Source organism: Petaurus breviceps, unplaced genomic scaffold (genome assembly GCF_028583685.1).
Source record: "Petaurus breviceps papuanus isolate PSGF00001 unplaced genomic scaffold, PetGlider_PUasm1.0 90825, whole genome shotgun sequence".
In the NCBI taxonomy this organism is placed as follows: Eukaryota; Metazoa; Chordata; class Mammalia; order Diprotodontia; family Petauridae; genus Petaurus; species Petaurus breviceps.
The window spans coordinates 21,021,448-21,034,141 of record NW_027187353.1 but is presented as its reverse complement, the minus strand read 5'-3'; the positions used below and the strand labels follow the sequence as shown (position 1 = coordinate 21,034,141).

General features: G+C 48.1%; 1 protein-coding gene across 1 annotated transcript in view; it reads left to right on the top strand.

Moving 5' to 3' along the window:
- Positions 1 to 12,694, top strand: part of COL13A1 (collagen type XIII alpha 1 chain) — a 122,967-nt gene that overhangs the window by 35,497 nt on the left and 74,776 nt on the right. The window contains exons 9-13 of the mRNA XM_069071460.1: positions 381 to 407; positions 2,394 to 2,420; positions 6,662 to 6,727; positions 12,109 to 12,225; positions 12,667 to 12,694. The exon at positions 12,667 to 12,694 is cut by the window's right edge and continues 14 nt beyond it. Coding sequence (XP_068927561.1) covers positions 381 to 407; positions 2,394 to 2,420; positions 6,662 to 6,727; positions 12,109 to 12,225; positions 12,667 to 12,694 — 265 coding nt within the window. The remainder of the gene's footprint in view (positions 1 to 380; positions 408 to 2,393; positions 2,421 to 6,661; positions 6,728 to 12,108; positions 12,226 to 12,666) is intronic.

Genomic DNA, 12,694 nt, shown 5'->3' with positions numbered 1-12,694 from the left:
AGATGGGGTGTGGCATTCCTTAGCTTAGAGTCAACCAGTATATATTAAACACCTATATGCCGGGCATTGTGCTAAATTCTGGGACTAAAAAGAAAGGCAAAAATCTAGTCCCTGCCTTCAAGGAGCTCCCAGTCTAAGGGGAGGCAGCATATTAATTAGTAAGTATGCAGAAGATCTACACAGAGCGGAAAAAGGGTAATCTCAGAAGGAAGGCACCAGCTGGGGGAAGTAGGAAGGGTGAGAAAGGCCTGAAGAAGGTAGGGTTGGGACCAAGTCTTAAAGGAAGCCAGGGAAAGTAGAAGGTGGAGCAGAGGAGGGAACATTCTTTATGCCAGGTCTCGGTTCCTCACCTTTTTTTGTTTGTTCATTTCTCTTTGTAGGGACCCCCAGGACAAAAAGGAGAAAAGGTGAGTTTCATTGTGGATTTACAGGATTTACTTTTAATGAAATATGAAGCCTCTCAAGAGATCAAGAGAAATCATGGCTTCTTAACAGTGTTTTGACAATGATTTGGCATGTTGTTTTGTCTGTCCTTCATTCTCAAAGAGCACCATGATATCAGGGAATGATGACCTGACTTGCAGTGGACTTGGATTTGAGTGATGGGGGGGCTATGCAAGGTCACCAGCCTCACTTTCTCCTCCAGAGACATCTGGGTCCAGTGACCTGATATTCATCAGGATGACTGGGGATGGCCCACGATGCATTAGGAGACCCTGGCCCCTTTAGGCCAAGGCCTTTTCAGGTTCTCACTTTGAGTGAGATAATGCCCATTCAGTGAATAGGCCTCTTTAAGTAGTTACTCAGGGGGTGTCCCCTTTAATAAAAACAATCAAACTGGGAGGGGAAGACATGATAGAGCATGGTAGGAAAGGGTGGCTAGATGGCACAGTGGACAGAGCCCCTGACCTGGAGTCAGGAAGACTCATCTTCCTGAGATCAAATCTGGTTTCAGGTACTTACTGACTAGGCAAGTCACTTGACCCTGTTTGCCTCAGTTTCCTCATCTGTAAAATTAGCTGAAGAAGGAAATGGCAAACCACTCCAAGAAGACCCCAAATGGGGTCACAGAGTCAGACATGACTAAACAACAGAAGGCTGATATGAGCATGGTGGAGAAAGGCCTAGTTCTGGAGTCACAGAACCAGAGTTGTAAGAGGCCTCAGCAGTCAGTCAGTCCACCCTTTGGCTGTCCAGAAACCCCTTCTTCAGCATCTAAATCAATGTGCATTTATTAGGTACTTGCTGTATAGAAAGCACTGGGGATTAAAAAGAAAGAGGTCCAGGTTTCTCCTGAGTGTGGTGACTGGCAGACTGGGGGGCCCTCAATGAAAACCCCCAGGCTCTGCATGTGATGGGGCTTCTTAACAATCATCTCCAAAAGGAAGACAATGTCTAAAATATAAAACTAAGGGGTGGCCAGGTAGCACAGTGAGTAAGAGCACCGGCCCCAGAGTCGGGATGACCTGGGGGATCGAATCCGGGCTCAGATACTTAGCACCACACCTAGAAATGACTGGCCATGTAACCTTGAGCAAGTTACTTAACCCCAACTGCTTTAAAAAATAATAATAAATAAATAAATAAATAGAACTAAGGGGCAACAGAGGAATATGTTGAGAGAAGGAGAAAAGGAGAGGTAGAGTGGGGTAAATTATCTCCCATAAAAGAGGCAAGAAAAAAAGTTCCACAATGGAGGGGAAGAGTAGGTAAGTGAGAGGGAATGAGTGAACCTTACTCTCGTCGGATTTGGCTTAAGGAGAGAATAATATACACACTCTATTGGGTATTTTACCCTACAGGAAAGCAGGGGGAAGAAGATAAGGGGGGGGGATGTTAGAAGGGAGGGAAGATGGGGGGAGGGGGTAATCAGAAGCAAACCCTTTTGAAAAGGGACAGGGTTAAAGGAGAAAGTAGAATAAATGGGGGGCAGGATAGGATGGAGGGAAATACAGTTAGTCTTTCACAACATGACTATTATGGAAGTGTTTTGCATGACTACACATATACATGCTATATTGAATTGCTTGCCTTTTAAATGAGGGCGGGTGGGGAGGGAAGAAGGGAGAGAATTTGTAACTCAGAGTTTTAAAAACAAATGTTAAAAGTTGTTTTTACATGCAACTGGGAAATAAGATATACAGGCACAGGGGTATAGAAATCTTGCCCTACAAGAAAATAAGGGGGAAGGGATAAGGGAGGGAGGGTGATAGAAGGGAGGGCAGATGGGGGAAGGGGTAATCATAATGCATGCCATCTTGGGACGGGGGAGGGGAGAGATGGGGAGAAAATTTGGAACTCAAAATCTTGTGGAAGTGAATGCTGAAAACTAAAAATAAATTAATTAACTTTTAACGACAACAACAATCATCTGTTTCTCTTTCTTTTCCTAGGGTCAGTGTGGTGACTACCCACACCGGGTAAGCAAATCACTCTTCTCCTCTGAACTGCCTACTTCTCCCAGTAGGCTCCTCCAGTCAGCATGTCTTGACCTGGGGCTAACAGAAAGATTGATGCTCTTCCTCCCCCCCCCCAAGTCCATGACATGCTTCTTAAGCTGTTTTAGGGGGAACCCGAGAGTAGATCAAAGGAAACTCTCAATTCTCTGTTTTATGGGGTCTCGGGGATCACCTTGTCTCTCTTGCCCCAGTAGAGACTCAGACTCTGAGACTCCCCTCCTCCTCCTTGCGCCCCACCCCCAGCCAGGCGTGGGCTGGGGCCATGCTCTGGGGAAGGAAATACTGGAGGGTGTACATAACTGTGTGTGAACGATGGTGCGGCTGGGTGCTTGTCTGTGCCTACGTGCCCCGGGCTTGTGCCTGGCTCCAGGGCTGACCACATGCTCGGTGGCATGTGCCTAAGTGGATTCCAAAGCCAAATATAAGCAGCTCTTTGGGGTAAGCCACACACCCCCTCTTGCTGCTATTGCTGCAGATAATTGAAGGCTGACTATCCAAAAGACTAGGGGTGAGGTCCTCACTTCACCCCAGCACTTTGACTGAAACCCAACTCCCAGGCAGAGCAAGAGATGGCAGGCTTGAGGCAGGGGCAGTCTACTTTTCCCAGCCTTGTAGCCCCTTCCCTCAGTGACCCTGTCCAGGAGGCCTCTACATTCACAGAAAGACCCTTTAAGGTCATGTATTTATGGCTGGGGAGCAGGCTGTACTTTGGAGGGTCAAAGGGCAAGGATGCTTTGCTTGGGATGCAGCAATCAGAAGTCACGTGACATCTCTATCCAGAAAAACAATTGCTTTTCATTTGAGGGGAAGGGGGAGGTCACCTCACCTCTCATCTGGCTATTCTCTATGAGAATAAAGGGAAAAGGAAAAGGAGGAAGAGAAAGAAATAGTTCACTCAGGAATTCGCACTGTGGACACTGGGATATATTTACACATACTAATGGGTCACCAGGCATACTCCCAAGGCTAATAGTCCTACGTGTCCACCCTTTTAAGCACACATCAGAGTGTGTTAACCATGGACCTCAAGGGGGGTGTAATTCATTCAAAACCCAGGCCTCCCTTGCTGAGACCATCCATTGGGGAGATACCAGGATGAGCACCCACAAAACAGAAGTCACCCTAGCCAACACCGCAGGGGCTTTCACAGGCAGCTTGGCTTTTGCCAAGACAATTAGCTTGGACCCCAGGGCTAGCTGGAGCTCTAGTATGAAGACAACCTGCCAGGGATATATGGATTGGGCAAGGGAGATGGGAGGAGCAGGGGGAACAGAGGGGACTCATGTATTCCAGCCCTGATACAATAATAGAAGGACATTTGGAACAATGGACTCATAGGATTATTATGAGGGAATGGAGGAGGGAGGGTGGAGGGAGAAGACTGACACAAAGAGAGAGAGGAAAGAAGAAAGAAAGAAAGAAGAAAGGAAGGAAGGAAGAAAGAAAGAAAGAGAGAGAAAGGAAGAGAGAGAGGAAGAGAGAAAGGAAGGAAGGAAGGAAGGAAGAGGAAAGGGAGAAAAAAAGAAAGAAGGAAAGAGAAATAAAGAAACAAATGAAGGGAGGAAAAGAGGGAGAGAAAGAAGAAAAGAAACACACTCATATTCCAGTCTCACAGAATAGACCAGTAGCAGAGATCTGATTCATTGTATAGTCCAGTTGGGAGATCACAAGGAAGAAGAGATCTACCTCCTTCCCCTATAGCTGGCAGGGACATTGAGGAGGAGACACTGTGGGCAGGGGGGGGGGGGCCTCCACCTTCTAGAAAATTGTTCTGTATCTTCACCATGGCTACAGCACCCAGTCTAACCCAGTTATCTCTCTCTCCCCAACACACACACACACACACACTCCCATGGGGCTACAGAAGGATATGGCAGAGGAACTAGGAGGACAGGGAGAATCAGAGAGAGAAGAGATTTCAGGGTAGCCCTTGTCTCTTCCCTGAAGAGCTTGGTTTCCTGGCTATTCAATGGGTGACCTCCTCATTCCCCAATGTGACCCTACATGGCAGAAAAGGGTTAAAGGGGACAAAGGTTATGAACCCACCCTGAGGGTTCATTCAGTAACTGGGTGGGACCATTAGAGAAAGGAAGGATGAGAAAGAGATGGAATGTGACCCCCCCCCGGGTCTGGTACAGGGGGGTCCAGCGCTGGGTCTGGTGGATTTGGACAACTCACTGTATGCTCTGACTCCACTCTCCCTCCCGGCCCCCAGGAATACCTAAGCACCACCCTGGCAGCCCTGCGTTCCAACCAGATAATTACCCTGAAGGTTTGTGGGCTCTGAGGATGGGCTCTGTGGAGCCTACCCTGCCGAGGAACAGTCACAGGCAAAGCCCCCAATATCGTACATACCATGGCAAAGGGAAGGGACTGTCTGGGGACATGGGGGTGGAAGGGGATTCTTCCCAGTGCAGCACTGAGCCTCTCCCCCACCCAGTGCAATTCAAATCAGCTCCCCAGTGATGAGCAAACCCCACTTTTCCCCTCTCTTCATTCTCAGTTCCCAGTAAATCCATACATACCCCTGGTGCATTTTTACTACTGCCATCATCATTATTGTTGATATTGGTTTCATTCTTCTCGTCTATATTTGGTAAGAATACTTTATTCTCATCCATTGTAGATAGAGAGCTGACCTTGGAGCCAGGAGGCTATGAGTTCTAATTCTGTCTTTGACACGTACTGGTTGTGTGACTCTGAACAAGTCACTTAACCTCTTAGGGCTCTAGTCATTGGTTAATAAGTATTTAGTTAGTACCTACTATGTGCCAGGCATTGTGATAAGCAATGTTCTAGGCAAGTCTTGAATCTGCAGGGAAGATGTTGACCTACATTGATAGAGCTCCCTCTACCCATGAAATCTCAGGTCAAGGTCCCTATCCTATGTCATCTTCATTATCATTTTACAGAATATGTTACATTATTATCACATCTCTTGTTGCTTAATCCAGTCAGTACATTCAAACAACTGAGGCCCCACAGAAGTCTTTGAGCTCTATTTCGGAAACACTACCCTGCCCCCTGCTCTAGGGTGAGCAGCCCCCATGACCACAGTGCCCACACCTTCCACACGTCATGGCCAGGCCCAGGCCTGACCACCCACCCCTAACCTCAGATTGGCTGAGGTCCGTCACATTCTTCCATTTCACTCAAAGAAGACCCTAAAGGTCATTCAACACCATAGTAACTTAAAGCATCAATTTCCTTCCCCCAAGATTTGCTTTGTGGCCCATGAGTCAGAGCCTCCACAGGCTGGTTAACCTCAGCCTGGTGTGGTCTATGTAAAGCCTGAAGTAAGGGCAGGGCACTGGCAGCACGATATTGGGACACTGTGTTTGCCCCTCGGCAAGGCAGGCTCCTTGGCTCCAACAGAGCCACGTCACATGGGCAGGGACGAGTGAGGGCAGAGGTGGGGAGATCTGGGGCAAACCTCTCACTCTGAGGCAAGTCCAGAGATGCCAGCTGGCAGGTCGGCCCCTCAGTAGGCGTGAGCAACATCTTGGGGTAAAAAGGGGACTGGAAACAGAGCCCCTCTTTCCCCTGGTATGCACCAGTCCTCCCAGAGATGAATGGGGCAAACCCTGAGAGACTCAAAGGGGGCAAATGATGACCCAAATTTGACCTGGCCTCTGCATTCTCACTGAGATTCCCCTGATCTGGCCAGAATTGGACTCAAACATGGATTGCCAGGGGGATGGGTTTATATGCTAGTGCTGTTTGCCATCAGATGAATACTACAGGGAGGGCACTTATAGATGCCAGCTTGCTGCTGCTGCCTGAGCAGAGAGGCCTCCGAAGACAGGAGAAGAAGTCTTAACTTAGCTCTGCTAGACCACAAGCCCCATGAGGGCAAGCACTAACCATTCAATTAATGGCCCCAAAGGTATGGAAAAACAGCCCTTCCAAGAAAGGGTCATGGGGCTCAAGGGTCTTCCCCTGGCTTCTCCTTTCCCTTCCTCCTCTTGTTGGGGGGTCCAGGCAGATGACTCTCAGAGCTCTGAGGTTTGCCCTTTAGTCTCAGCTGGCAAAAACTCCCCTCTGCCCATTGCCTCTTCTCCTGTGACTTCCTACGGTTCATCCTCATTAATCTTTCTTTCTTCTCTTCTCTCTCCCTTCTTCTTTCCTGACCTGCTCTTCTGGGATTCTCGGCATCTTCCTGGCTCCTTGTGACTTTGGCCTCTGTCCTCTGACCTCCTCAGCTGCTGCCTCTTCTCAATTCGGTGCGGCTAGCGCCACCCCCAGTCATAAAGAGACGCACCTTTCAGGTAGCCACCTTCTCTTGACCCACTCAGTGACTTCCGAAGGGAAGGCTTCCAGGAGGGGGAAACCAGTCAAGCCTCAGGGCCCAGCAGGGCAGTGTGGTATAGGACAAGAGCCCCAAGCTTGAATTGGGTCAATCTCTCCATCAGACAGGGATACCTTTTTGTGCCATGGACCCCTATGGAAGGTTGGCCCTTCTCAGTATAATCTTTTTAAATAATTGAAATAAATGTTAAATTTCAGTTAGAGGTTAATGAAAATCAAGATGTCTTTTTTTCCATACAAGTTCACAGATCCTGTGAAATCTCTTCACGGACCACCTGGGGGTCAATGGGAATCTGGTTAAGGACCTGAGCTGGGTGGGCTCATTCAGTTCTGAACCCTGGGATCTAATGAGGCTTGGTCATGATATCCTTTCCGTGTGACTCTGGGATCAAAGCTGAAGAAAGGCAAAGTATCTGGGTACTTTCAATGTTTAAAAAAAAATTCCAAAAATTTAACCAAGAGAATAGATTGCCCAGGCTGCCAGAAGCCTCCACCCCCATTTAGGGCATGGAATATTTGAAATTCTATGGCACTTTAAGGTTTACAAAGCACTTTCCTTACAATAATTATTTGAGGTGGGTATTATTCCCCCTTTTACAGATGAGGAAACTGAGGTTCAGAAACACGAAGGGCTTGGCTATAGTCAGAGTTAGTAAGGAGTATAACCAGGTATCCTGATTACAAGTTTTTTCTCCTTTTTAATTTGAAATGACTTTCATTTTTCATCTTTAATTCAATTTAATTTTATATTTAGTTTCCCACACATTGAGAAAGCAAGAAATACAAAGTCTGCTAAAAATATGTATAGTTGAACAAAACAAATTCCCACATTAGTCATGTCCAAAAAAATAAATAAATAAAACCCAACCCAAACCCCAAACACCTCTGCCTCAGTGTACTCAAGCGCTCTTTCTGGAGGCAGATGCCATGTTTCATCAGGAATCCTCTGGGACTGTACTGGGTTCCATTGTCTTGAGCCCAGTTCTCAAGTCTCTCATAATTGTTTGTCTTCTTTCCATGACACCCCCTTCATGACTGGTGGATGTAGTTTGGGGCTCAAAGTCACAGGCCACCATGTAAGGCCATAGGAAGAGCACTTCTGGATTTGGGGCCAGAGAGAGTGCCCATGTTGGATCCTGGCTCTAATGTTCCCTATTTGGCACCCCAGGCAAGACCTTCCTCCCCTCTGGGCCTCTTTAAAATGAGGAGGGGTAGACCAGATGACCTCTAGGGCCCCTGCCTGCTCTAAGCCTGTGACCCTCAGAGCTGGAAAGCCATTGTCCCAACATGAAGGGGGCTTGGAGCAGGGGCAGTGGGAGCACCTGCAGTCAGGAGAGCCAGCAGCCCCCTGTCTAGAGGGCTGAGAGCCCAGTAACCTGAATAAACATGCATCTCGGCAGTGTCCGGCAAAACCGAAGCCAGAGCTCTGATCAATGACTAAAAATACTGAGGGACATCTGATGCATGTGTTACCTGACCCTGGTATGGGCCAGCCAAATCCTAGACAGCCTTTGGGCGCTCAGGGCCCTTAATCCAGGCATCATTTGGTGGTGAGCAGGGATCTGGGCTTCCAGACCAGCTTCAGAGCGGCTCCACCCTTGGCCAGGCCCTTCGGCCCTGGCCCCAGGGGGCCCTGCTGTATCAGGAAATCTCCTGGCTGTTTTCTTTCAGAGGGGCTGCAGCTGGGTCTTATCTCATGGCCTTCCAAAGCCAAACCATTCCAGAACAAGGCGAGGGAGGGCAGGCCGTGAGAGCCAGGAGGCTTGAGGCCTGATCCCCCACTCCCTCCTTCCATGGGACCTTGGGTAGAGCCTCAGTTTCCTGGCCTATAAGACAAAGAGAATAAGAATCCTGCCCCACCTACCTGAGTTCAATCACTGCTGTCCATCTTGAAGGGCCCTCCAAGGCCATCTGGCCCACCTCACTCCTTCTATTGAGACCCAGAGGGAAGCAGTGACTTGTCCAGGGTCACACAGGAAGTTGGTGAGATTTGAACATAGGTTCTCTGACTGCAGAGCCATTATACCTTCTCTTTTCCCAGGTTCATCAAAGTCCTTGCTAAACTATAAAGTGTTAGGGTGGTGGGAACTTCCATTCTTATTCCTGACCCCTCTCTCATACCAGCTCTGTGACTGTGGCAAGAAAGTCACTTGAAGCCTTATCTTCTGGATCTTTAGGGAAGATAGCTATTATTATTATAATTATTAATTAAGTAGTTATTTTACAATATAAGTTAATATAACACTATAATGATAGATTAATATAATAAATTACTGTTATAATAATTAATTATTAATAAGGCAGCTTAGCATGACGGATAGAGAGCCGGCTACAAGATCAGGGAAACCTCCTTCTGACATGTCATGTTTAATTAAGTTCATGATGCTACAGGCATGGAATATTTGTAAGCACATATTGTTGTACCATATCATTCCTCATTAATGGAATACATAAGAGGCAACAAAGACTAGAGAGTCAGGACGGCCTGGGTTCCAGTCCCAGCCGAGACACATTGGGTGGGTGTGACCTTGGGCCAGTGACCAGCTCTGATCACAGGTGTAAAATGGCTGCTGATGCCCATTGGTAAAAGAAGGCTCCTCAACAGTGGGCACAGCTCCCTGCACTAATGGAATAACTAGTCCAAATACTAATAGAGACTTGCTTTTGTACGGTGCTGGCAAAGCTTTTTCCTTCAACAGTCCTATGGTAAAAATGATGGTAGCCTCTGATATTTCTATATTACTCTAAGGTTTACAAAGCCCTTTACATTCGTTATCCCATTTGATCCTGACAGCAATTTAAGGTTCATAGAGGGAGGGCGTGCAGGCATATTTGTCCCCATTTCACAGATGAACAAAACAAGACCCAAGGTCACCCAGTGAGTTGCTGGACCCTAGAACGTCAGACTCCAAATCTACCCCAAGACAAGTTCTTAGTGCCAGGGCTAGTTCCAGGGCCTGGGGTCCCTGAGCGCCAGCCCCCTGCTCTTGGCTCTCAACCAGACAGAGCTGGTTTTTTTCTATTTGGCTCCTCCCAAGAGTTGAGCTCAGACCATTTCTTTGGAGGTCATGGAGAAAATATGTGAGCTAGCTGAATGTCTGCCGGAGAGTGGCTTTCAATGCTCTATATATGGGTATGCTCAAAGCCCCATGCATGTGCAAAAGAGAAGGTCTCGAATTCCCCCTGCCCAGGCTCCCCAGTAACACACACTCACACACTCTCACACACACACCCACATACACCCTCACACACTCACACTCTCACACCCTCACATACACACACATACATACACTCACACACTCACACCCTCACATACACACACACTCACACACACACACACACACACACACACACACACCGTACTTGGCTTCCCCAGGGGAACGCATAGGATGGTCCGGCCAGCTAATCATAGCATCACAAAATCTCCAGCTGGGCAGGGCTCTCCAGATCATCTCAGATCAGCTGGGATATTTAGCCTGGAGAGAGCAGACCTGGGAGTGTATGGTGGGACCTATTCAGGTGGGATGAGGTTTTGTTCTGCTTGGCCCCAGACAACAGAACATGGAAGCAATGATGGGACCACAAAGAGACAATGGCCTCTTGACATGAGGGAAAACCTCCTGACCAGCAGACCTGTCCTAAAGTTTACTGGGCTGCCTCAGGAAGGCTGCAGGGGATCAGGGCAAGAGCTTGAAATTCAGAGCCAGGAGACCCAAGTCAGGCACCTTACTGGATAGCCTAGGGGGCCAAGTGGTCAATGAAGAAAGCCCTGGGTCCAGAGTCAGGAAGAACCGAGTTCAAATCCAGCTTCAGACAGACCCTTCCCAGCTGTGGGACTCTGAGCCAGTCCTTCAGCCTCTGTGTGCTTCAGTTTTCTTCTATGTGAAGTGAGGTAACAGTTCCTACCTCCCAGGGTTGTCGTGAGGGTCAAATGAGGTGAGATTTGTAACATACTTTGTGAACCTTAGAGAGTATTCGCTTTTATCAAGAGATGGGGAGCCATTGGAAAGTAAGCACCTCAATTTCTCTGCACCTTAGTTTCCTCCTCAGTAAAAATTGGGAGAATTATAACCCCATAGACCCTTAGATAGTGTTTTGACCTTTGCAAAGTCCTCCATCTTCCTCATGGAAGATGTTTTGCAAACCTAAAGGCACTATCCAAATGTGTCACCCAGCACAAGGGTTTTTTAGTGGATGCTGGATAACCACATGCTGAGAATTGTTGTAGAGGGAATTCCTAAGGTGTGATCAACTAGACTAACTGCCCTCTGAAGTCCCTTCTCAATCTGAGATTTCATGTGAGATTCTAACCCTCTTCTGTTGCAGAAGAGGAAGTTAAGACCCAGAGAGATTAAATGAATGAATTACCCAGGGTCACACAGCTAATGGGATAGATAGAGGTGAATTTGGCCTCGGGTCTCCCAATTCCAGGCCCAGCACCCTTGGGGAGATCAATAATAGGCTACCTCTCAATCTACATTTTAGTGTATCAAATCCTTGGAGGAGGAGGAGTGACCAGCTGGTCAGTAGAAGAGATTCTAGAGGAGAGGGGCTAGTCTCCCCAGGATCCTTTGAAGGCAAATCTATAATCAAAGAATCTACAAGTTGGAAGGCACCTCCGCCATCTAGATTTCATTTAGGAGGGACCTCGGATGGACCTAGATGTCGTCCAGTGCAACCCTTGACCAAAGCATCGAATCCCCTCGATAACACCAAGTTTTTGCTCGAGGACTTCTAGTGATGGGGAACTTAAGCGTTCCAATGCCATCTGTTCCATTTGGGGCCAGTTAGAATTTGTTTAGGAAATTTTTCCTCATATTAATCCAGAATCACTCTGTGTAACTTCCAACCATTGGTCCTAGAGTGGTGCCTTCCAAGAGAAAATGAAAGGCCAATTTTGGCCATCAAAACTGATTGTTCACTTCAGAAAAAGACTATTTTCTTAAGATTAAGAAAGTGAAGCCACAGTGCTTCCCCACAAATTTAGCTCAGAGAATGACAATGCTTGATGTGACATTAGCAAGCATATCTGTACCTGGGGGCAGTCAAACTCACTCACTGGAACCAGTTGGGAAAAGGCCAGTCTGGGAGTGCCCCCTGCCCACGTCCCGTTTGGGGGCCTGGAGCTCCTCCTGGCTCTCCTCCTCTGACTGCCACACTCCTTCCTGCATGTGATCACCAATGGCACCATCCTCACCTCCTTCCTCACAATCATCACCATCACCTTCATCATCACCATTGGAGGGCTGAGACTTCCCTGGGGTGCACAGCACAGTGGGGAGCCACCGTTGCTGCTCAGGGCAGCTTTCATCTTCTAACTCCTTGTTTCCATGAACCTCAGGGTGAACAGGGACAAGCGGGCATCCAAGGCCCCCCTGGGCCACCTGGTCCCCCTGGACCTGCTGGACCTATTGGACCTCTGGGTAACCCAGGAGAGCCAGGGCCCATGGGGCCACCTGTAAGTATGACCATCTTCTCACCGTTCTCCTCTCACCATCCCTTCCTATAACTTCTCATGCATCCACTGAGATGGAGAATAGCTAACTAGTCCCCACTCCTCCTGTCTGACTGTCAGAATGGCAGGAAGAAGCCTAGATGAGGACCAGGGAGCTGGGGGTAGACTTTCACCTTTCAAACTGTCACCCTAAAGAAATGCTGGCATCATTCCACCAGCTCATGGGTTTGATCATGGGTTGTCCAAGAGAGGAGGTGACATTTGGGCTGGGACCCAAGAAAGCAGACCAGGATCCACCCAGCTGGTCCCTGCCTTCCAAGTTCAAGGGATGCCTTGAAAATGATCTCTGGACTGTTGGGTTCAGAGAGAAGTGAAAGGAGGCATGGGCACCCACAACCCAGTCTCTCTAATGTTCTTTCTGTCTCTCTCTCTCTTGGATCACAGGGCAAAGCAGGAGAGCCAGGGAAGCCAG